This window comes from Phascolarctos cinereus, unplaced genomic scaffold (assembly GCF_003287225.1).
Source record: "Phascolarctos cinereus isolate Bilbo 61053 unplaced genomic scaffold, phaCin_HiC Scaffold_4;HRSCAF=312, whole genome shotgun sequence".
Lineage (NCBI taxonomy): Eukaryota > Metazoa > Chordata > Mammalia > Diprotodontia > Phascolarctidae > Phascolarctos > Phascolarctos cinereus.
Window position 1 is genome coordinate 519,460,815 of NW_027555847.1, and position 26,870 is coordinate 519,487,684.

The window sequence follows — 26,870 nt, forward strand, 5'->3', positions numbered from 1 at the left end:
GCATTTATGTAAGACTTAATAGTTGTAAAGCATGGATTACTTTGAAACTTTTTTCTGGGGACAGACTAAAATTCACATTATTATATAACGGATTGTAGAGTCAGATTCCCCCAAAACGAAACAGAATAGGTCTTAACATCAGTTGCTGTCTTGTTCATTGCCTCAATTCATTCTTATTTTGTGAACTATAGAAGTACCTTTTTTGTCAGTAGCCACGTCCTTTTGTCTTCACTGTCATGGATTAACTATGTTAACTGTTGTTTCTACATCACACTGTAAATTTTAAAAAGTTTTTTTTTCTTCAGAAGATGTAAAAGAAAAATCCAGGGAGCCAGTATGTGATGGATCAACTACATTTAACATTAACGATTTGGAGACCACTTCACAAATAGATGAAAATGATAAGGTTTTTAAAGGAAGAACAGAGGTATCTTGATCTTTTTATGAATAAATCACATTTTTAAGTAAAGTTTACTGATTACTCTTATGTAGAAGAAATAGTTGATACTCATTTTTTCCTCTCCCAAATTATCTTTAGTGGTCAAAGAGAACAGTTAGGTTAGTTGAATGTTTAAAATGTGCACGTTTTAAGAATTTATTTTATTACTTGCTTGCACATATTACTTTGGAAGCATTCTCATTTCTGTATAACGTAAAACATTTCTCATTTTTATGTTATACTTAATTGTACCAGCTTTTGATGGCATCCCTGAAAGTTATTTTTTACCATAATTTTATCTAATGATGAAACCTAGAACTTGCTTAATTCAATGCCTTATTCCTATCTAATTGTGTACAGGCTAGCTTTGAGTGACTTTAGACATAAGGAATAACTTATATGATCTATCAAAAAATAAAATCTGACATGCTGTGGAAAATTAAGTCTCTGTCATAAAAATATGCATTTATTTTAAAAATAGTGTCTTTTTTCCTTCTCACCTATGTATATTCTTAGCAGCTGCCTGTTTTGCCTGCTCTGATAACTGGCTCTGGCTGTTAGCATACTTTTCAATTTGTCCTTCATGTCAAGCCTTGAAGGAATCAATCATAACCTTTCTTTAAGTGGCATTTTTCTTTTGCTGGATTTATTGCTTGTTTTTTTTAACTGAAATTGTTTAGATTTGTAAATCACTTTAAGAACTTATGATTGAAGCTGATGCATAAGTGCTGATATTTTACTGGACCACTTAGATGTTACATACAGTTGATTCATAGAGGCACTAACTCTCTTATAATGATCATATAATACTTACATATATATGTACATATACATTTCAATTGAATTAGTTTACCTTGAATATGATTCTTTTCATTTTTTTAGGACCCTTTGGTCAACAAAAGCAACAGTGAAAGATATGAGGACAAGATTTCTGATTGTAGTGACACTATACTCCATATAAGTACTATTGCTTCAGCTATTGATAATGCTTCAGTGAGTGCTGATCCTTCTCAGTTAGCTGCTATGATGATGGCACTTTCAAATAAAAGCAAACAGCAGATTTTTCTAGAGGCTAGTAATAAAGAGAGGGACTTTTCTTTTGTGAATCAAATGTTACCTAGTCATTTCGAAAGTAATGGAACCAATACATTTGATATGGAGAAATACCTCAAAAAAACAGAAGTTAGTAGATATGAAGGCAGTTCTGATAAGTTTTTGAGAACTGGGTTATCTGGTATCTGGGATTTCTCCTTAGCCAATAAACAAACTACACAAGATTTTCTTGAAGTAGATTTACACACTGACAGTGTAAATGTAAGGGAACCAGAAGAAAACCCAGATGTTATTTTTAATAAAGAAACAGAAATAGTGAATCAGGAGTCATTTGGTGCATCTGATTTAAGTAAAAATATTGAAAAACACTGGGGTAACGAACAGTGTGTGGAAAATACTCCTGATAAAATGATCACTAAACAACTATCACCCAAACAAATCTTGGAATTTGGTCGAAGTAATGTAAGAGAATCTTTAATGGATGATACTACAGAAAATGAAAGGTCACTCAAAACTAAATCTTCCTCATTAAAGCAGATTGCAGGCAAAACCATGAGCCCTCTAAATTCACTCCTTGCTAATGTGGGTAGAGAGACAGTTGATAAGATGTTTGCTAGTAATGACAAAATACCAGATGTTGGTAGAAGTGAAAAACCTACATTGATCAGCACCCCAAAGCCTAGTAGTTATTTGCCAGTGAGAAATTCTACCACGACATTCAGCTGGACATCTGCAAAATGTAAAGAAATGCATGATAGAGAAACCCAAAGGCAAAATGAGGACGATTGTGAGCCACGCAGCAGTGACAAACACACGACCTTTGAAAAATCTTCTGAATTTTGCCTGCAAAATATTGGTAAGTGTTTTTGTGTACACATGTGTGTTTGTGTTAGTGATCAGTTTCATCACATTTCATAGTGGTTTTTTTTCCTGTTTTCATTGAGGAACAAACCATTGTTTAACAAATTTGAAAAACACCTCTCCTGAACGGGAAGCACAAGATGAACAGTTTAGCTTTAGACCTTCAACTTCACCACTGATTCATTCTTCTCCTAGTGAAGTTTCTGAAACAGCTATTTCAGGGTAAGGATTTTTTGAAGTGTAGAAATTGTAATCCTCATATCCAGCTTTTAAGAATGAATATAAATTAAAAAATATACATAAATTTTGACGGCTCCTTTAGTAATAAAGATAAAAGGGAGAAAATTTTGCCTAATTAGTCATCAAAAGTGATTTGATAAACAGCTAAATTTGATTTCCAGGAATTAATTGGTTTTCGTTCACAGTAGGTGATTTCATAAACTGTCCCTGTACTATTGTAGATCTGTGCCAAAACATGGTAAAAACTAACTTGAGCAGAGAACTGAATGCTTCTGGCCGAGTGTTCTTAGTTAATTCTTGTTTTAGGTACGACTTTAAGATACATCATTTCATGGATATAACCAACATTGTATATGTGTTCTACTTAGAATTGTTACACATTCAATCAGCATTTTAGTTTAAACAGATTACAGAAAAAGAGGAATTTTTTTTTTTTTTGCAGTGTGATATTGCAGGTGGGTGGCATAGTGGATAGAGCACCAGTCCTAGAGTTAGGAAAACCTCAGTTCAAATTTGTCCACAGACACTTGGTAGCTGTGTGACCCTGGGCAAGTCACTTAACCTCCTTGGCCTCAATTTCCTCCTCTGTAAAATGAGCTGGAAAAGGAAATGACAAACCACACCAGCATTTTTGCCAAGAAAACCCCAAATAGGGTTGTGAAGAATTGTATACAACTGAAATAATTGGACAACAACAACAACAAAAATTAAGGAGAGCACTAGGCATATAACAAATTCTTTTAAGCCCTATGTATTCTTTTTTACAAACAGGATTCTTTTGGTCATCAATTCAACATTTCTTTTTTGTACTAATGGAAAGAAACAGTACTACAAATAGTTAAAAATATATTTTGATTGTAGAATGAAATTTTAATTTACACATTTTGGGGGAGAGGGATCAGGGGTCTTATCTGGGAATTATCTGGGAATTAACAGGATTTGAAGCAAAAGGAAGTGCTTTGATTTTTTTTTTTTGATGGTTGCAAAGAATTGGAAGCAAGTTAAATGCCCATCAGTTGGGAATAGCTAAACACATTATGGTATATGAATATAATGGAATCTTACTGCCACCTAAAAACAAATATGAAGAACTCAGAGAAACATGGGAAGAGCATCAGCATTAATATGAGTGAAGTAAGAATGAGAAAAATAATAGACAACTTGACTATTGGTGTAAATGGAGAAAAAATGGTAAAACAAAATACTCCATAATTATAAAAATGAACTTATTCTCAGTGAAGAATTGAGAAAAGGGGCACCTCCCTTTTTTCATTGAAGAAGTAGGGGTCTTTGGATGTGGAATGTTTTGTCAGATGTGGTTGATATTTTTGATGATTTTGCTGACCCATATTTTTCTTTTCAAATCCCTATTACCAGGGATGGTGTGAGCAAGATTGAAAAAGGTAAAAGGATAGGTTTGGAAATAAATTTTAAAAATACCAGGTTTGAAAAAAAGAAAGTACTTCAGAACATTCAAAATGCACAAAATAATGAGCACATTAAATTTTAGAAATCCTATTAAACATTTGAGTTGCCTTATCTTTTAAGAATACCAGCTTTGAATCAGACTCAGTCTTGGTTTAGTCTTATTTGGCTTGACTCCACTCAGTGGAAAAGAAACAGTGGGAAATTGCACAGACCTTGAGTTCTCTGTAATTGGGCATTTTAAAGTAGAAGAGTCTAGACCACTTGTTGAACCTATTATAGAATGTATTCCTGTTCAAGTCTAATTTGCATTAGATGATTTCTGTGAAGTCCCTTACAACTCTTATCTGTTCTATGTTGTCCTTTGGTTAAACTTACTTCTCTTTGATATAGTTATTTTGATTTTAAAGTCTCTCCTAGTAGTTGACAGATGTGAAGAAAATTTAATAATTTCTTCTCATCTTCTTAGTTCCAGGCAGTGTTGTTGTGATAATTAAATCAATAAAGAAACAAAGTTAAAATGAACAAATTAGTCAAATTAAAGAGGCTATTAAAGTCACCAAGCATCTTTTCTAATCATTTTGAGTTCTGAGAGTTTGTATATGATTCATATTCTGCTTGTTTGTGTTTCTAGAAATGTAAACATAAAGATTTTGACCTATTTTTACCATACAGGTTCTTCTGAGGTACCACATGATTAATACTTCCCAGCAACTGAAAATGCTTGTTCTAATTCCCAAATACCTTTTGGAAGTGTATTCTCCATTTGTCCTTTCATTTTGACAGTGTTATTAAAGGATCATTGTAATGGACCAGCATATTTATTACCACTGTGTTAACTTTGTTTATATTATTGTGGTAATTGTTATACTCTTTTGGCTCTTCTTCCTACTCTCTGAATCATGTCATGTTTCTTTAAATTTTTTCATACTTGGCATTTTTTGGAGCACAGTAGTATTCCATTTTGTTCCTATTACAACTTAAGATAATAAAAATAGTAACAACTAGTATTTATATAGTGCTTTAAGGTTTCCAAAGCTACTTTACAAATATTTAATGTCATTTCATCCCCAAAACAACCCTGGAAAGCTGATGCTATTTTTATCCCCTCCTTAAGAAAATGGAGGTGAACAGCTTAATTGACTAGCTCACATCAGATAGCTAGTAAGTGTCTGAGGTCAGTTTTGACCTCAGGTCTTCCTGACTCTAGGTCCAGCATTCTAACTACTATACTACCTAGCTGCTTCTCAGTCATAGATATAGAGTTGAGAAGATCCACAGAGGCCATCTATATTCTTAATTTTTACAGACAAATTTGTTTAGCCATTATTTACTTGTTAGATTTATTTTTGCTGTCAGAAATAATGCAGCTATACACTTTTTTGGTACTTTGTCATTTTTTTCTTGCTGTCAGTAAATTCATTGGCATATAGTTTCAGTTACAGTCTTAGTAGTAGAGACTGTAAGTATTTGAAAAGGCTATAAACAATTGAGTAATTTCCTTTACATGATTCTAGATTGTTTTGTAGAATGGTTCAGCTGCTTCACAACCTGATGAGCAGTGTAATCAACTTGTCTTCTTGTAACTTTTCTAGCAATTTTCCCATTTGTAATATTTTTGAGCTCTTATTGCACTTTTGCATTTTACCTTATAGTTGTTATTTATACACATATTTTCTCTGCTCAAAAGAAAGCATTTAAAATGAGGCCTTAGAAAATGGTCTTAATCTCTGTTGATTACATCTCACATACTATACCTGCTTAATTAATATTAGCAAATTTTGTCCAGCCTGCTGCCTAAGTGCCTACTGATCAACACAATTTTCCTAATTCAAGTTTCTGTGGTCTTTATCTCTGTTGCCTGTTGATGCTGTGAACTCATTAGTAGCAGTGGCTTATAGAAGGGTAGGTTCACTTGTTGGTAACCAGTATACTATAATTTTTGGAAAGATTTTTTAAACAAACCTTAAATGGTTAATTTATGTGTAATGAAATGATTGCTTTTTTTTTTTTAATTAAGGCAGTTGGGGTTAAGTGACTTGCCCAGGGTCACACAGCTAGTAAGTGTCAAGTGTTTGGTCTGAGGCCGGATTTGACTTCAGGGCCAGTGCTCCATCCACTGCGCCACCTAGCTGCCCCCAGTGATTGCTTTTTATAAGTAGAATTTATAGGTAATCTGAAGCTTTAGACAAAAATTTTTATTCAGCTGTAGAATAGGAGTTTTAAGTGCATTTACTATAAAAGAAATAATTTGATTTACCTAAATAGATTATTTGTATTGTCTGTGTTTCTTTCAGTTGAGTCTTTTAAATATGATGAAGACCACATGGTAATGGGACTTTAATTTTAATTTGAAGCAATTTAAAGAAAACTTGGTAGTTTGATAGTTTTTGTCACACTTTTACCTCAATTTGTATTAATTCGTGTTTAAAGAGGTTATAGAATTCAGGAGATGTTGCACTTTTGAAATATGAATAGTTAAGAAAATGGCAGAAATTCTAGGGATATTGAAGAAATATCACATTATACTTCATAACACCTAGGTTTTTCTTTTTTTCTTTCAGACCTGAATCAAATTTTCTTAGCTCATCAATTCATCTTCAGAGACCTTGTGATAGTACATTACCCCAGTCTGTATGTTCAAGTTCTACTATGGCTAGGTTAACTTACATCTCTGTTCATGAGAGCACCTTTCCTTCTACAGCAGTTGGTGATATTTCTGAGAAAAGTCAGGTAAATACATCTAGCTTTTATCAGTCTGCATGCTTCATGGTAGTTACATAATCACCGTTTTATATCTAAAATCACAGACTTCATGGAATTTTAGAAGTGGAAAAGACCTTAAAGATCATGGAAATGGTGTGTTTAGGTTCATACATAGTCTCCACACAGAAAGAAAAGCATTTGAAATACAAATGTGACAGAAAATTATTTCGTTTGGAAAAGACTTAATTCACATAGGTATGAGCTGAATGCCTGTTTTACATGCCAGTTTATACATGCATGGCAGCACAAATGAATGTTTTTTGTAATGTGTAAATTTTTTTAAAATTCAAGATTAGTTTTCTCAGTTTGAAAATTTTCATGTGGAGATGGTGTCTGATTGATACAGGGTCTACATCTATATCTGAGGAACCATATAAATATATGAGGATAATTTGACTTTATCATTTACAATATTTCTTTACTTTGTTTTAAATAAAATTTTTTTGTTACATTTAGAGTGATGTTCCCAGTGAACTGAGTACAACAATTGTTCGAGCCAGTCCAACTCCTTTGGAAGAACAGAGTGTGGAAAATGTCAAAGAGAAGGTGCCATTACAAAGCAGTGATAAAGTCTCAAGTGTTAATTCAAGCAGGTTGGATAAGAACATAGAAACATATCAGTCTAATACTGGTGGCAAAATTGAAGATGCACTATCAAACTCTAAAGTTTCTGAACACTCTTCTCTTAGAAGTGCCCAGCCATTTCCTCATAATGAGTTGGGCCAAGTAATTGGGCCTTTACCGAGCAAATCATGTCTCTCCCATCCACCTTTGTCAACTAAGATAGATGTACCTGTGTCTTGCCGGGACTGTGTGACCCAAAGTCAAGAATTAAGCTCAACAAATGTGTTACCACCATACATTGGTTTAAGCACCCACATTCCATTACCTCAGAGTACTTCAGGTGACCAGTATGTGCCAGTTTCCAGCTTTAATTCTCAGGGACCTGCTTCTGAAATGCAGGCTTTGTCTGGTGTGGTTCCCACACTCTTTAATAGGAATTCTCTTACAACAACACCATTTAATGCACAGCAGTATTTGGGACCTGTATCAACAGGAAATGTTGCTTTGCCTCAATATCATATTGGCAGTTCTACAGTTTGTGGTCCTTCAGGAGGATATCATTGTACTGCCATTCCAGAAGAACACATTCAGAATTCTGTTGCAGTGGGAATGTGTTTAGGACGTAATGTTGGTCCTGGACTATTGGGTCCTAGTTCCCTTTGTAATGCTCATTCTGATACATTAAATCAGAATCTTATAAGTACTGCAAAACCATTTTCTGGGCCACCCATTGGAACCTATGGAATTGAACTCTGGGAATCGCGAATTGCCTCAGGGTTTGGTAAGAAACTTTTGTCATCATTATAAGTTTGTTTTTAATGTAGGATAAGAAATGAATCATAGAAAGAGATTGTAAAGCTAAGTCATAGAATTTTAATGTAGGAATAGATCTTTTTTGCACATTAACATTTTTTAAATTATGAATTTAATCATTAACAAAACAAATGGAGAATATGGAATAAAAACTATACATAAGCCTTTAAAATATAATAGACATCTTATGAGTAGAAACAAATTAACAATGGACAGAAATTATCTTGCTTTTTTTTCTGTCTTGAAATTCTATTTCTTCTGATCTTTTTTCCTTTTTTAGAATTGCAGTCAGTATATATGTATGTGTGTGTATATATGTATATATGTACATACACACACACACACACACACACACACACACTGTTTTGGTTCTGCTCATCTTTTTATATCCCTTTTAGTATTTTTGTGTCCTTATATTTTATGTCATTAATATTATATAAATTGTAATTTATGTATCCAGTCTCTAATTGCCAGATGTGTTATTTCCAGTTTAATGCTATTATAGATATTGATATTAGATATTACCTTTTCATGATATTCTGAGGATAACTGGCCTTAGAGTAGAAAAAACCTGGGTTTTAGGCCTCATGACATACGTTGGCTATGTGACCCTGGATGAGTCCCTTAGTGCCCTGTTAAATTGAGAGCAGGTGCTACTACATTGGTAGAGGCAATTTTTCTACTGTAAATTAAATCCTTGAGTTAGATGGAAGACATGAGTTTTAATGATAACACTATTTTAGGGTAACTTCTTTTCCATATTGCTCTCCAAAAAATTCATGCTCATGAAGTTTTGCTAACAGTAAAATAACCATTCTCCCTGAAAATTTCCTAACATGGAGTGGTATTTTTTCTAATTTTGCCTCTGTTATACAACAGTATGTTGTTGGCTGTATTCATTTGGATTTCTCTCTGAGTATTAAGGGATTTACATGTCTTATTGTGAATATTATGTATTTACATTTCTTCTTTTTGAAAAAAGTTTGTCTTTTGACCCATCTTCTATTGTGGGAGTATATTTCTTTTCCCAATCTGCTTCTGTTCTTTCAGTTTTAGAGTTTTTCATTATACCAAAATGTTTAATCTTTGTATAATCAAACTCATTAATCTTCTCTTAGATAATTCTGCTGTGTAGGATGAGTTGCTCTTCATAGTTGAAACAAAAGTAAATCCTTTTTTTCCCCATTTTAAAAAACATTTAGATTACATATTTCGATTTACACCATTTTCACTGTTGAGCTATTCAGATTTCCTACCAGTTTTTCTTGAATAGTATCTCTATTCCTTAATGTTTTTTAGACAATGAGTTTATCAAATATTATGTGCATTGGGCTTGATTTCTGAGTGCTCTGTTATGTTCCAACTAGTGTGTTTCTTTGCAAAAATTTTTTGTTCTGAACTTAATATTCATCAGCCAATAGAAATAACATAGGAAATAAGGAAATAATTTTAATGTACAACCGTTAGCATTTAACAGAGTTAGAACCAAGTAAATTAACAGAAACTAAAAAACTCATAAGAAAAGTGTTAGTTCTTAAAAATGCTTGAGCTTTTAACCACATTTGTTCATAGCAAACACCAAATGTTCAGTTATTATTCATTGATTTATGTCAGGCTTAAGTTGAAGTTGCTTTAGGATGGTCTGTTTGGAACTAGAAGGGACTTTAGAGATTAACTTGTCCAACCCTGTCATTTTATAGATTAGAAAATGGAGACGTGGAAAGTTAAATGGTTTTCCCAAGGTCTCGCAGGGAGTAGCTATAAGCAGAAGACCTAGGATCTCAACCCTGGTCTTCTGATTCCAAATTGAGTACATATTCTACTGTGATGCTATGCTTTTATAATAATCAAATGAGGTAATATTGTAAGGCTCTTGACAGAATGTTGACACAGGGTAGGCACTATATAAATCCTAATTTCCTTTTTTTTCCTCCTTCCCCTCTGATGATAGAGCTAGCATTTATATAGCATTTTATTTAGGGTTTGCAAAGCTCTTTAGTTTTTATCACATTTGATCCTTAAAACCACCTTATTTTATAGCTCCATTTAACTTATGTGGAAATTGAGGCCGAGGGAAATAAAATGACTTGCCCAGAGTCACACAGCTAAGTAGGTGTCCGAGGCAGGCTTTGAACTTAGGTGTTACTGACTCCCTGTCCATTACTGTATACATTGTATCACTTTCATAAATTCACGTACAGGTGTTTGATATCATTACAGAGGAATGCTTATTTCTGTAATTTCCTTTTATGCTTTCCATGATTCCTTTGGTAATGAATGGTATATGGGAACACAGATTAATTTTGTGAATTTCTTAGATCCAGCTACTTTACTTATATCATTTATTGCTTCAGTTAATGTGTTTATTGGCTGTTTTGTCTTTTTGGCTACGATGATAATTTTGGTATGACAATTATAATAACTAACACCTACGCCTTCAAAGTTTGCAAAGTGCTTTACACACACCTCTTAGTCTACCATCAGCCCTCTGAAAAGATTACCATAGGTATTATTCACATCTAATAGAAGGATAAACAGAAGTTGAGAGGTAATGACTTGCCCATGATTACAAAGATGATGGTTTGTCCTTCATTCCTGAAGAGGACCATGGCATCAAGAAGATGATGCCATACTTGTGAGTGAATTGAATTTAAGTGAGGGAGGGTTGTGCAAGTCACCAGCCTCACTTTCTCCTCTGGAGCCATCTGGATCCCATGGCAAGATAAAGATCAAGATGACTAGAGATGGCCCTGGATTCGGTGGGAGACCTTGGCCCTTTTAAGCTGAAGTATTTCCTAGGTCTCAGTTTGTCTGAGGCAATGCCCATTCAGTGATTAAGGCTAGGTAAGAAATGAGGCTAAGAATGATCTCTTTTACCAACTTAAAAAAAAATCAGTCTGGGAAGGGAAGACCCTCAGGTTTTCTGGCCAAAACAGAAACAATTGCTGTTTACATTCATTCTGAGCCATTAGGGCCCAAACGGTGACTAAGTGGTGCTTGGGCTGGAATCTGTTTTTGGCCAGTCAGACAGCTAGAGTGATTTGGGTTTAATTCTTGGTCCTTAAGAAAGAAATCTAGATCTGTGGTCCTCTTTTGTATAGTCCTGGGGAGTTAAGGATGATTTTTACATTTTAAAGTAATGTTTTATTGTATTTAAAAATGTAAAAACTACTCTTATCTTCCTGCCAGATTTGGCCCTTGGGCCATATTTTGTTGATCCTTGATTTTAATTTATATTTTGATTTAGGTATTAATCATCCTTTCCTTCTGTTGTTAGCTTTTGGTAACTTTAAAGCCTTCATCAGACTGACAGTTCTCTGAGGCTTTATAGATAGAATGTTGTACCTGGAGTCAGAAAGACCTGAGTTCAGGCTTGATCTCAGACACTTATTACCTGTGTGACTCTCAGGCAGGTGATTTAACTTCTGTTTTCCTCTGTTTCCTCAGCTTTAAAATGGGGATAATAGGTTGCAATAGAACTCCAAATAAGTGAGGTTCTTCATTACTACTTTATCTTTTGTTCACTTGTTTTTTAGTTGTATCTGACTGTGACCCCATTTGGTGTTTTCTTGGTAATGATACTACAGTAGCTTGCCATTTTGTTCTCTAGCTTATTTTACAGATGAGGAAATTGAGGCAAATCAGAGTTTAATGACTTGCTGAGGGTCACACAGCTAGTAAGTATCTGAGGCCAAATTTGAATGCAGAAGATGAGTCTTCCTGATTCTAGGTCCAGCACTCTATCCACAGTGCTACCTAGCTTCCCCTTATACATGTCTAATAGACTTGTAATTTTTTTCCCCCAGAAATAATCACTTTTTCCTCCTGACCTAAGGGTACATCCATAATATATGCCTATGATAATTAATTTTGTTCCATTTTTGCTTTCATTCCATCTCATCTAACAGTCTACTATGTTTTTCTTGCTCCAGACAAGATGCAATTGGAGTTAAGTGAATTCTGACCCTGTCATACAACACATTATCTATTGGTTGAGCTCTGCCCAACCACAGCTGCAGAGTTAATTTGCATTCCATTTTTGCCTTTAGCTGTCATTGTAAAAAAAAGTTTAATCATTTCTTCCATGTATTTTTATATAATTTTATTTATTTTTAAGTTGTCTATTTGACAAAGCTAATAAATGCTGTGAGAATGAGTTTTGTCTTACATAAACTTTGTTCTTCCTTAACACCTGATAATATTCTCCAAAGGGTACTAGTAAATGTGTGTTGAATTGAATTCAATTGCAGAACATTTCTTTGCAAAGTGCTTTTGTAATTAATTCAAGCTATTTATCAAGTTGTTTCTCTCCCAACCTTATTATCCTTCTCTGTTTCCCCCCTCCTTTTTAACCTTCTATGCTTTCGGTTGTTAGTTGAGAAATGTTTTAATATATTTCTTTGTCTCTGACCAAGCTCATTCTGTGCTAAAATTGGCTGTCCTGAAGAGCTAGTGTGAATTTACTGCTTTAAAGTACAAAGGGAAAAATAAATATAACTATTCTTCCTCTACTCCATATCCAGAGACCATAGGGCACCCTGGTTATTCCTATTTCATTCTTAATCATTTCATCTGTATTCTTTTCCTGATGTCCAGTGAGCACATAACTGAACTAAGCCACGGGCTCCTACCTTTTCGGTACTGCGATTTACTTTTTCTTGGGAGGGAGGATGAATGGAGAGAATAAACATTTATCTAGTACTTACTAAGTTCCAGGCATTGTGCTAAGCACTTTACAGATATTTCAATTGATCTTTACAACAACTCTGGGAGGTAGGTGCTGGTATATCCATTTTACAGTTTAGGAAACTGAGGCAGACAGGTTAAATGACTTGCTTAAAGGTCACTCAGCTAGTAATAGTCTGAAGCTGGTTTTGAACTCGGGTTTTCCTGATGCCAGGCCTAGCTAGCATTCTATTTATTGTACCTCCTAGCTGTGCGCATACCGCACATGCCCGTATGTATATATGTATGTATGTACCTTTTCTTTACTGCTCCGCCTCTTTTTTGGTCTTAAAAAAAAAAAACCAAAACAACAGACAACTTCTTCTCCAAACACACAGAAACACAGCCATCAGAAGGAGCTAAGACACTTTTTTTTGATAAACTGAAGTTTTACATTCTTTAGAGCTTACTGTTACATAGCTTCTCTGAAAATTTCAAGGTAGTAAATTATCTGTATCTTCTGTGTTGATATGGAAAAGAAATGAAAAATATGATTCATGAAACAAACCACTGTTAAATGAAAATTTATAATTTTTAAAGATTTTAAAACATTTTCTGCTGAAGTTTGTTTTGGCTTTTTTTGAAAGCGTCAAGAAGAGCTCCTAAAGAGCCAGGAGATAATATTATGTGTTCATGTTGAATGATAACATGACTAAGTGGACCTAATTTCAATGTAAAACTAATTTTTGAATTGAAGGGAATAACAAAGAAATAGAGGAAAAAATCAGCCACATAATTCCTGTTATTGTGTTTTATCATTATCCAGGGAATGTGAGAGTGCCTGAAGAGTTGAAGTTTCCTCATGCATGTTGTGTGGGCATTGCTTCTCAAACCAATCTTAGTATTTTTAATCCAACTGACCGTTGGTTACAGGTCACCATTGGAATACTTAGCATTACAGTTGATGGTGAAAAGGTAAGTTTTCTGCCTATCATCAGGGTCACTTAAAGATTGTCAGGAACTAATCTTTACTTTCTTTCTTCTCAGTTCAACTATTTATATTATGTATCTTAAACTGTGTATAGGAAATTCTTAACAAGGCAGCAAAATCTTTATTTTAATTCTTACCTTACTCATTATAATTTTCAATCATTTGTGTATTTGCTTTTTCTAATAACATTTATTGAAAGTAATAAGCTCTGTTTTCCACTTGATATTCATTTTGTTACTCATATTTTAAGGAACTTGATGACATAATTTGCCCCAGCTAAAAAACATTTGTTATCATAGTGCCACAAAATAAATTGTTAACTTATTTAGTTACCTTAAGTTTTGGGTTAGGAAGTACATCTTACATTGTATTCTTTCTGGCAATTTTCCTGTGAATGTTGCTTTGGCTTATTATTTCCAACCCATCCCTATAAAAGAATTTCCTCTGCAAATACTGACCAAGCTTTTAGCACACTAACATTCTTCAGATAAATTGATCTTAGCCATACTACCCTCATTTTGTACTTGTGAAATTGATTTTATGATCACATTTTAAACATTATCCTATATGATCCAGTGTTCCTACTTTATCAAAATCTTTTTGGATCCTGACTCAGTCATAACTCAGTGTATTAACTGTCTCCTAGCTTTCTATCATCTGCAAATTTGATAAGCCTGCTGTTTTATCCTTTTATCCAAGTCATCAGTGAAAATGTAAAGTAATACAGGGCCAAGTATAAATCCCTACTCCATTGGAGACTTTTTCCCTAGCTGACATCAGACCATTAATGAATATTCTTTGGGAGTGATCATTCAACTAGCTCATATCCCTCCATCTTTTCCTCAGTAGTATAAGAAGCTTTGTCAAATGCTTTGCTAAAATAATCTTAAATGAACTATAGCTACTGCATTTTTCCTACTTATCTGTCTAGCATGATTTTTTAAAAAAGGGTTAGTCTGCTATGACCTGTTCTTGATGAAAACATGATTGTGATATCTACTTCTACACAACTTCCTTTCCTGTACCTTTGTCACTAATCATTCCCTTAATATTGTATAATAGAATCAAAGTCAAATTCCTTGGCCTATAGACTCTTCCCTTATCTAATTTTTTGTTACATCTCTAGCTCTACCCAGTTTTTCAAAGATCACTGAAAATGTCTTAAGAATCATGCCTGACGGGCAGCTAAGTTGCACAGTGGATAGAGCACTGGCCCTGGAATCAGGAGGACATAAGTTTAAATCCCACCTCAGACACATAACACTTAACAGCTAGCAGTGTGACTCTGGAAAAGTCACTTAACCCCAGTTGCCTTACAAAAAAAAAAAAAGAATCATGTCTGCCAGTTCTTTAGTTCTTCAGGATATAATTCATCAGGGGCAGGTGACTGGAACTCATTAAATGGCTACTAGTAGCTCTTTTTACTATTATTATATGTGATAGGTTTTAATTACTCATTTTATTCTTCTTTTCTAGTTCAAAAATTATATGATGTCAGAAAAATCAAAGTAAGAGTTAAACAATTAGGAGTTCTCTCTACTTTTAGTTATAATACCATCTACCATGACATGTAGAGAAGTCTTTCTGTTTCTTTGCTCTTTTTCTTTTCCAGAATATAGCTTTGGAAATCCATTTTGGTTTCTATAGGTGTCAACATCAGCCTTATGTAATCTCTCAGTTGTAGTATCCCTGACATATTTTTACAGACCTCTCACACTTTCTTATCCATACCTGGTTTCTTACCCTTACTTCCATTGTTTATGTGGCCATAAATTTAAATCTCATTTCTAGACGCTATCTACTTAACTAGCTGTTCACTTTTCCAGCTACTTTTTCTCTTCAGATTTCCTTCATATAGAGTACCAAGATGAAAACTCCACCTGTGCCTCTAAGAGTTTCAATTTTCTTGTCCCAAACATTTCAATCTTTAGCAATATTTTCTGAGTTTCCTACTAGCAGTATCGTTTGGCCATGTGACTCATTGTGGGTAGCAGTCATCTAGTTTGAATTTTGACTAAAAATGCCACTGGGATATTAACAGTAAACTTAGACATAAGCTATTAGAATGTCTCTCTTTTCATTTGTCCTTTGATGTCTACTTCCCTTGTCAGTTTAATAAGAATACTTACATGGAAGACAATACTAACTTCTTACCACCAATCTATTTTAATTCTTGCTTGTATAAGCAGTTACCAATTTGCATTGCAAAAATTATTTTGTCAGTTAAAAACTTTTTTTCCATAGAAACCATGTTATGAATATTGATTAGACTCCTTAGCTCTCTCAGAAAAGCCTATTTTACCCATGATGTACCTGAAATATAAAACTAGAGAATATCTGACAGTCATTTAGGACAATTTTTTTTAAAGGAAAGTGTATTGAGATCTCACATATTGGGGATACCACGTACATTTTTCCTCACTACAGCATGAGTATTGGTAGTAATCTCCTTGTCTTCTAGCCTGTCAGCCCCACTATTGAGTAATGGGAGTTGAGGCTACTCCAGGTCAAAATTACTGTTGGTGCCTTGGCAAGTGTTAATAGCATTGAAGGAGAGCAAGGTGCTCTAGGGTTGTTGAAAAGGGGGCTCAGAGTAGTTAGTTAAGAGTGGAAGAAAACTTGTTTTTCCCATTTGTAAATTAATTTGGACTTCTTTTTGAAGAATGGGATTTAAGTAGGAATGCTTTGCCTTATGTTTAATTTTGCTTTTTCTCATCAGTTAATAACTGTTAAAACTGAGTCAAAGACATTACTTAGTTAAGAGTGGAGGTTTTTTTTTCCTTAAAGGTGGATCTCTCAACATGCCGTTGTTTGGTTTTCAAGAATAAAACTGTTATAGGACCACATACTACAGAAGAGATAAAAGTGCTTTTCATGCCAACGCACCCTGGGATTTTCAGATGTGTGTTAAGAGTTTCTTCCTGGCCTGTTTCATCAGATCCAGATACAATAGCCCAAGCAGAAGCTTTAGCAAGTAGAATTGTTTTAACTGCTGTTGCTGAAAATCCTATTGTGGAGGTAAGTAATAGTTTAATAAATGCTTCAGGCAATTTAAAGTAGATTAATTTACTTATTAGTGGTATAGCAGAAAGAGCATTGGGTTTCTAGTTAGAATACTTAGGCTTAATTTCTGTCTCATCCACTTAATAGCTAAGAGACTTCAGGCAAATCACTTCATTTCCAGTCTTTTTTTTCATCTCAAAATCCAATAGTAATCATTTGGCCATCTACATAACAGTGTTATTGTGAGGAAAGCACTTAGAGTGTAAAATGCTATATGAAGGTCAATAAATCATTATTGGCATTTTAGCCCAGGCAGCTTAAGGTGAGGAGAATTACGTATAAAACCCATCTGAAATAAATAAATAAATGTATGTGTGTGTGTATTTATACATATATGCGCATATATATATATATATATATATATATATATGTGTGTGTGTGTGTGTGTGCATATACACACATTGGTAGGTAACATAAAATTAATATGTCATTCAGTGAACATTTATTAAGCACCTACTATATTCTAGGCCCTGTGCTAAGCTCTGGGGATACAGAGAATGACAAAAGATAGTCCCTACTCTCAAGGAGCTTATAGTCTAATGTGGGAGGCAATGTGCAATAAATATTTAATATCATGATTATAGTCAATATATGCCTTTTGATTGAGACAAACCCAGACATCCTAGAAAGGCTTGTAAAACAAAATACTAAATATGGAACTATAATACTAAACTATGAGTTGAGATCTAAGTAATAGTTTACGTTTCAGGAATAATTAAAAAAAAGTTAAATACTGTCTTTTTAGAGGAAGGTAGCTATTTTTTTCTTTCTTTTCTTTTTTCTTTCTTTCAACAGTTGTTAATCTACTGTGTTATATTTGAATTCTTAATAAAGCTAGTCAGTAGAAAAAGGTGAAGAAGATCAGGTGGAAACCATAGCATATTTGAGAGATATGGAGAGAGTTTTATGATAGAAGGATTATTGATACAGGAAAAGCAAAGAGTCTGACTCTAGAATTTATAAAATTTGATATGATGAAATTCAGGTGATGAAATCAAATTTGACCATACATAAAATTGTTTTGTTTCAAAAATTTATGCAGCAGCAACCCAATATGTAAAAGTTGACTAAAATGATCACTATCTAAACATTGATATTTTATCTTCAAACATTACATCTCCTCCAAACTTTTAAGAAATGAATAGCATGTACTGAGACAAGATTGACAGTCATTCCATATTTAGTTTTACAAGCAGTTCAGGATCTTAACATATCTTCCTGATTACCTTTTATTGTCCTTAAGTATGTATTTAACTCTTTGGTAAAATTTTCTGTGGTGTTTAGAGGCCTTCTACCAAGTGAGGTAAGAGTTTTTTGCATTCATTTGCTGAATATTGATTTAAGCACCTATTGTATACATGGTAATATACTAGACACTTGGGGTCTGTGGGAGGGAGGAGATAGAGAAAAGTCAAAAATCACACATAGTTTCAGCCATTGAGCAGCTTCCAGTGTTAAGTGTTTTCTCCCTCAATCCTTTTAAAATCTTTCTCGTGTGTATAAATATTATACGTGTTGTTCCCCCATTAAAATACAAGCTCTTTGAGGATAGGGACTGTTTGACTTTTGACATTGTTTCCTCATTGTGTAGAACATACGCCCTAAATAAATGCTTGATGATTAATTTAAAACAGCTATGGTGTCAATTTGAATAGAGCTCTAGAATAAGGTATGCATTTTATATATATATGTATATATAGAGAGAAATAAATATCTATATGTACCTATGTACACATATACATATACACACAATGAAAATAATTATCTAAAACTACTATATTTTAAAAAATGGTTTATTTGTAAAAATCTAAGGTGTATAAGATATTTTTTGATGAGCCTTTTTCTTCCTAAAAGTAAGTTGCCACCCATTGTAAGATGTATAATAAGTTAAAGGGAATCTAGGAAAGTAGAGAAATTTTTAATAGTGAAGAAACATAAGCAGCTAGATGGCATGATGGATAGAGCACTGGCCCTGGATTCAGGAGGACCTGAGTTCAAATGTGGCCTCAGACACTTAACACTTACTAGCTGTGTGATTGTGGGCAAGTTACTTTGCTCCATTGTCTCACTAAAATAATAAGAAATAAACATAAGAAGTTGGATTTCTTGAAATTCAGGAGATTACCACATATGGTTCACATGTATATTCACATCTCTTTACATATTGCACGTCTAGGGAAGTACCTCATGTATTTTCAAAGCTTAGAAACCATATTCTTTGGGATTTAACACCTTGACAACCTTCTTTGATTTTTTTTTCTTTAAAGAAAAGTTAGTATAAACATAGCAGTGAGTATTGAGAAAAGGCATATCCTGTATATGGACTAACATATAGGGAAGTTTGTGAGTGCGCAGTGAGTGGTTAAGTACAATAGGAGCTCAGAGGAAGAGAGGGTTTAGAATGGGCTGGAATAATTGTTACAAATCTCATGATATAAATGAACCTCGAAGAATGAATAAGATTTGACTAGGCACCAAGCAGTTTTGAAGGAAATAGCATGAAATGAATTCAGCTTGGTTGGCAGCAATTCAAAAGATGTATTCATATGTAGGCCATTCAAACCTGAGCTGAGGATTTATTATACAGGGGAACAGTTAAAGATTAGATTAGAAGAATAAAATGAGACTGTTATAGAAAGTCTTCAGTGTTAGGTTAAGAATTTTGGGCTTCATCCTATAGGTAGAAAAGTTGTAGGAGGTGATATAACAAATTTTTGAAAAAATGTATTTAATGCCAATATATAGCATAGTTGACGTGAGAACAAATTCTGGGGTGAGGAGGTTTGTTTTTTAAAATACTTTTCTGGAGAATCTAGAATTTAAACATACTTCTGATCACCATCAGATTTAATGTTTTTGGGAAAAGGGGAATATAGCACTGCAATCATGTCCCTTTTTGTCATTTCTTCCATCGTTTTCAATATATCATAAAGGATTATACAGACACATCACATGCTACTTTTTTCCTTTTTGATTTGGGCTGTGGCTATACCTCAGATTGTCATCGTTTTAAATAAATATTTTCAGTGTTTAAGGACCAAATTAAGTCTGAAAAATGTGTTTTGATATAGAATTAAATGCAACAGCAACCATTTCTTAGGGCAGTTATGTGCCAACTACTATGTGCAAAAAGAAAAAAAATAGGCCCTATAGGAAACTTCCATTTTGTTGTGAACTCTTCAAAAAGCAGCTATGTAATTTTGAACCTGTAGTTTTTCTTTTAGGATGAAGTAGTATATATATGGACTGCTAAGTGGTGCAGTGGATGGAGTGCCAGGCCTGGAATCAGGAAGACTCATCTTTCTTGAGTTCAAATTTAGCCTCAGTCATTTAGTGGCTGTATGACCCTGAGCAGGTCACTTTGCCTCAGTTTCCTCATCTGTTAAGTGAGCTGGAGAAGAAAATGGCAAACCACTCCAGTATCTTTGCCAAGAAAACCCCAAATGGGGTTATGAAGAGCCAGTCCAACTGAAACGACTGAACAGCAATGATAGTATGTATACAGGGTGTCCAAAAAGTCTTACTCTTCTCTGTAGAGCTTAAAACTACCTTAAGACTTTTTTGGACACCCTGTATTTAAACATAACTAAGTTTGGTAGTTTTTTTCTGATAAATTTTGATATACACTTCAATATTTCATAAGTAGAGTTTAAAATTAGAATTTCTGAAAAGTACTGAAGGGCAATTTACTTTGCTGAGGTTATTAGGAACTAAGTGAAATGGCATCTTTGTCTGTGGCTTAGGTGGTTTTTTTTGGTTGTTTTTTTTTTGGCTAGGCAGTGGGATTAAGTGACTTGCCCAGGATCACACAGCTACTAAGTGTTATATGTCTGAGGTGGGATTTGAACTCAGGTCCTCCTGAATCTAGGGCCGGTGCTCTATCCACTGTGCCACCTAGCTACCCGATTTAGGTGTTTTGTCAGTGGTGCTATGCCCATTGTAATACTGTAATTTTTTTTTTCTTTTTGGTGAGGCAGTCAGGGTTAATTGACTTGCCCCAGGGTCACACAACTAGTGTCAGTTGTGTGAGGCTGGATTTGAACTCAGGTCCTTCTGACTCCAAGGCCAGGGCTTTATCCACTGCACCACCTAGCTGCCCCTATATTGTAATTCTTAATGAAACATTTCAGTATCATAGTTTAATGAAAGTTATTTCTTTCATCATTAAAAAATAGGTGGAACCAGTCAAGACAGACTTCCTTGATTTTGGACATCTAACTTATGGAAGTTGGAAAGTTCTCCCATTAAAGTTGATAAACAAGACTCATGCTGTTATTCCAATTAGGCTCATCATTAATGCAGTAAGTATACCATATATCTCAAGTAAATTCAGAACCTTTGTTGTTTTTGGAATTTTAGAAATAGCTGGGTTTCAAGTAGTCATAAAGTTCTGTTATGAATAATAGTATGCAAATAATTGTTTAAAATCCATTAAATTTTGGTTAAACAGTACCCAGACATTAGAATTTCAGGCAACTCTCATGTAATATTGAGAGCAGTGTGGTGTAGTGGAGAGCTGGCTTAAGAATTAGTGAGAGTTGGGTTCAAGTGTAACCTTTGCCACTTGTTGGTTTTGTGATCCCAGACAAGTCATTTGACTTCTTATTGCCTCCAGGCAACTTACTAAGAATATATATAGGTTGCATAGCAGGTGCATTGATAGAGGCAGCATCTCAGCAGGAGCTCTAAACATTTGTGAAATCATAGTTCCATATATGTACAAAAATATTTATAGTAGCTCTTTCTGTGGTGGCAAAGAATTGGAAAGTGAAGGAATGGCTGAACAAGTTATATTTCATTACATATGAATGTAAAAGGGAGTACCATTTTGCTATAAGAAATGATGAGGAGGCAGATTTCAGAAAAACCTGAAAAGACTTAGATAAACTGATGAAAATGAAGTGAGCAGAGGAGAACGTACACAGTTACAGCAATGTTGTGTGATGATCTGCTATGAGTAACTTAGCTCTTCTCAGCAATACAATGATCTGAGACAATTCCAAAGGACTCATGAAGGAAAATGCTATCCATATCCAGAGAAAGAACTGATGGAGCCTGAATGCAGATTAAAGTATACTATTTTCACTTTCTTTATCTTTTTTGTGTTTTTTTCCCTTTCAGTCTGTTTCTTCTATGACAACATGAGTAATATAGAAATATTTTTTATGTGATTACACATATATAACTTAATTAAGATTATTTTACCTTTTTAGTTACAACACTTCTGTAACTACGTACAATGTTCTCTTCTGCTCACTTCATTTTCATCAGTTTATCTAAGTCTTTCCAGGCTTTTCTGAAATCTGCCTGCTCATCATTTCTTATAGCACAGTAGTTTTCCTTTACATTCATATGTAATGGAACACAACTTGTGCAGCCATTCACCAATTGATGGGCATCCCTCAATTTCCAATTCTTTTCTTTTTCTGGAGAAAATTTGGAACTCAAAAATTTTTCTTAAATGAGTGTTAAAGGTTGTCTTTACATGTAATTGGAAAAAAATAAAATACTATTATAAAAAAGAAGAAATCATAGGTCCAGTTGAAAAGAAGACGGTACCGTTAGCATTGCTGAAATTAATTTTTGTGTTTTCCAAACAGAATGCTATAGCTTGGCGTTGCTTTACATTTTCTAAGGAACCAGTTAATGCTTCTTTAGAAAGTGCTCTTCAGAGTGATGTAATTACTCAGCTCACAGCTCCTTCTGTTATAAACCATGTGATGTATGCCAGTCGTGATGGACATGTAAGTTGGGAGTTTTTAACATTTATCTTAAGTAGAGGGCAAAGCTTCCAAAGAATTTTTTCATTACATTAATTTGTAATGAATGTCCATTTTGCCAAAAACAAAAACAAATTGTTATAATTTTCTTAAACCTTAACAGTGTCTATATTTAATATTTTTTCGTTTCCAGGATCCAGAATTTCTGAAGATTTGGGTTATGTTCCATGGTCCAAAAAAACAGATTTCTGCTTCAGGTATTTCTTAATAGCATTTTGATATTATTGTTGTAATTTATAAAATTTTTCACTAACACTATTGGATAATTTAAGGCTTTTGACCTTAATATGTGATGGAGTGAACATTTTAAATAAACAGCATTAGGTCTGTGCACATGGAGTAGAGATGGAGGACCTCAGAGAAACTTAAATATATTCATGGGCAGTGAATTACTTTTTTCTTTTATCAGTATTTTGAAATCTTTACAGTAAAAATATCATTACTTCAGACTTAATTAATTTTGAGTTTGTGATAATTATATGCTGGCTAAGCTTAATTTTATCCAAAGTTGCTAATAAGTTATATTATCTAAAAATAAGGGTTCAAAGAAGTCTATACAATCAGAAGATCTGCACCTAATTCCTGGTTCTTCTTTTAAGATCTCTTTTACTTTAGGAAAATTATTTAATCTCTTTAAATCTCTTTTCTCAATTGCAAAGTAGGAACAATACTTGGACTGACTATATCACAGCTGTTGTGAGGATGTGCTTTGTAGCTATAAAGGGCAGTGGTCACATCTGCATTTTATGTAGTTTCTTGTTGTTCCTGCTCCTGCTATGTACTACTATTGAGGGACATTTGACCTACTTAATCATTTTTAAGATCTTTACAACATTATATAGAAATTGATGCTGACTCTATTCATTAAAGTGAGCCCCCAAAATGAGAGAAAACAACCAATACCAAACAACTTCAGTTCAGTTATTTGTATGACTCTTTGCCTTTAGGGCTGTACTGTTTTTGTGTTAAAACAGTCATTCATTTGTATACTTGAAATTGCTATAAAGATTTTTAAAAAAATTCATTTGAGACTTTTCACTAGTCATAGTGGTGCCTTACAGTTTACCATAATTATCTCATTTGATCATTCCATCAAGCCCCATGTGGTAAGTAGGGCACATATACCTATTTTTCAGATAAGAAAACTGAGCTTACAAGGAGGTTAAATGACTTGTGTAAATTTGGAACTGGTATTAAAACTGAACTCTTCTTCCTGTTCTAACTACACATTTGTATTAACTGTATATTCATTACCCAACATCCTATCACAAAATTTAGTTCTCTTGACCCTTAGAATCAATAGCTTTCTCAAAAGCTTAATTGAAATGCTATCTCCTTCATGAGGTCTTCCTTGATCTTCTCCCCAGCTAATGCCTCTGCCTCAAAGTTACTTATTTACACAGTCACACACTTGAGTACATATCTCTGTCTTATAGAATATAAGCTCCTTGAGGACAGGGATTGTTTCTTTTTAGTGGATGTGTCACTAACACCTACGACAGTGCCTGATAACACATAGTAGGTACTTAATAATTACTTGTTGATTAATTATTCAGTTCAATTTGTCTTTAAAGTCAGGGGAAATGTAGCTGCTCCATGAGCCAGGATCAGATTAGGGGAGTGTTTGTTTTTGATTTTTTTCACATTTTTAAAAAAGAAATAAATGAGAATCTAAAGGTATGTATGGCTTTTCTTATTTACTAGTGCATGCCAGTTTTCTAAAAAAAAAAATTTTCCAAGTGTAGCTTCTTAGTATATCTCTAGTGATACAGTAGATTGGGATAGGTAATCCAAAAAATTATTTGGCTTGTCAAAAATTTTTCATATCTGAAGTTTCCATTTCCTGTGTGTGTGACTTAATGGTGAAGATAGAAATAAGTTACTAAATTGATAACAGATGAATTAATTCCAAATTGATTATTATTAGATAATTTTTACATATTTTCTCCCAAGATCCTTTTGTTCTTCAGCAGAAAAGTAAATATATTTTCTGCCCCTTCATGGTTTGGGGTTTATTAAAAACTAAGAAATTTCTCTTTATTTGGGAGTTGTCTATTTGCAGGTATACATCTGGCTGTCTTACACAGTGGGATTATAAAAGAATAGAAAAGAAATAGTTTTTGTCCTTGAATTAAAATTCATCTTAATGTCTCCTTTTAGTATTTCTTTCTCTGACCTATTGAACTTAACTTATTTATGTAGAGTTTTTTAGACCTACCTTTACTCCTCTTGACTTTTTGGGCATGCACTATTGCTTGTTTAACCTGTAATACCTCCTGATAAATATTTTTCCTTATGTGATACCTGTCAGACTTCTTTGTAGTTGTCCTTTTTTGGCGGGGTGGTGGTGGTGGTGGTGGTGGTAGCGGTGGTGGTGGTAGCGGTGGTAGCTAGTTAACCATGATCTGCTTTAATATATACCCAGTGATGATAACTCCTTGAAACCTGGAGCTGTTGTTTTTTGTGGGTGGTGGTGATAGTGATTTTTTAAAATCACAACACGTAGTGTTTTGAACACAAATATTTTTCATGCATTACCCAAAGTTCAGTTTGATTTTAGTCATATAATTTGTAACATGTTAAGAGTCGCATCACTTTGAAATTCTAGTTTCTGATTTGACTTGACTAGGAGCAGTTTTACCAAAAGGGGATGGCAATATAATCAGTCGTGTTATCAATATTATTTTACAGGGAACCTGGGCCCAGCAGAAGAATTTTTGGCAAGAATTGATGTGGAAGTTGATAGCCCAAGCCCTACTACTGTTATTAAAAGTGTTGCTCTTCGAGCAAGAGTAGGAATAGCTAGGATACATGCTCCAAAAGACTTGCAGGTACTATAATTATGAAACATAAAACTTGATCTTTCAGCTAGTATAGTTTTAAAATTTAATATTAATCTATTTTTGGATAATTTAGTATTGTGATTTTTCATTTTAGTCTTTTTAATATATTGTATTCATTTTGAATTATACTTCTACTTGATTCTTTTCTTACACAAAGATTAAAAAAGAAAAGTGGGAAAGTAGAACAATAAAACTGACACATTGGCTTTGTGGGGCATTATATGCAAAATTTTACCCCATTTCTCTCTACTGATGCAGGTGACACTCCTTCATAGCATATTCTTTAGTTTAACTTTGATCCATGTTTTACCATAGTTAAGGGAATTCGTGTAGCACATTGGACACTTTTCTTTTAGTGATAACCCACTCTTCATTAAAAAAAAACAAACCTGTTGTCTTTCCTCTAGAGCATGCATTTATTTGCCAGTGTGGGTTCATCAACAAAGCAATTTTTGCCTTTGAAAAATGCCGGAAATATTGATGTCTACTTGAATATTAAGGTAAGACTTATTAATAGTGCTGGGTGGTAGTGTTTTTCAAAAAAAAACTTTTGAGAATACCACTTCATAAATATAGTGAAAGATAACATGATATAGTGGGAAAAATATATAATAGTATGTTTTCAGAATTGATTGAAAAATATAGTATTCTTATTAGTCAAAACCTAGGGTTTTACATATAAGCACCAAAAGCCTTCGAACAATAAAGAGGAGTTAGAGGAGAATGAGATAATAGAGGTGTGTTATTCAAAGGTAGGGAACTGGGTGTGACTTGGGGAGAAGACATCACTGAAACTTTTTTCCTCCAGACTAGGAAGCTATAGACACAAAGATAGTACAAAGCGGTAAGCTGAGGAAAAGAAGGTACAAAACATTGTACAGGGGAAAAAACAGTGGTGCAGGAAAATAGAGTTATAGTCACATGGGCATTAAATGGCTTCCTTTTGTAATCATATACATTTTTATAGATTTCAGATCAATTCAGTTACTTTTCTGTAAACCCAGAAAATCTCTTTCTTAAACCTGAAGAGGAACAAGAAATTGCAGTTTCATTTACTCCGAAGGATTTCAAAATTTATGAAGAAAGGTGATGTAAAATATTTCATTCCCTGATATGTGCTGTTACTTGACATCTTTAGCTCTAGCTTTAAGTGAATCCAGTGATTTGAATATGCTACCATCAGGTGGCATTGTGCTGCAGCCACCTGGTCAGAACCATAAAGTATTTATTTTTCCCTAGGTTCCAGATAATAATAAGCTCTTAACTTAAACCATCAGTTTTCCACTCCTTATTTATTATAAATTATCTTTTTACTGTAATAGCTGATTGTAACAATTTTAAAAGCTAAATCTTTAAAAGGACTTCAG

General features: G+C 33.8%; 1 protein-coding gene across 1 annotated transcript in view; it reads left to right on the forward strand.

The window, feature by feature from the left end:
- Positions 1–26,870, forward strand: part of CEP192 (centrosomal protein 192) — a 146,165-nt gene that overhangs the window by 64,256 nt on the left and 55,039 nt on the right. Inside the window, 13 exon segments of the mRNA XM_078151788.1 lie at positions 306–427; positions 1,322–2,348; positions 2,437–2,575; positions 6,583–6,751; positions 7,241–8,129; positions 13,653–13,801; positions 16,605–16,835; positions 21,056–21,181; positions 22,481–22,624; positions 22,794–22,857; positions 25,352–25,491; positions 25,911–26,003; positions 26,471–26,589. Of these exon segments, the coding sequence (XP_078007914.1) occupies positions 306–427; positions 1,322–2,348; positions 2,437–2,575; positions 6,583–6,751; positions 7,241–8,129; positions 13,653–13,801; positions 16,605–16,835; positions 21,056–21,181; positions 22,481–22,624; positions 22,794–22,857; positions 25,352–25,491; positions 25,911–26,003; positions 26,471–26,589 (3,412 nt within the window).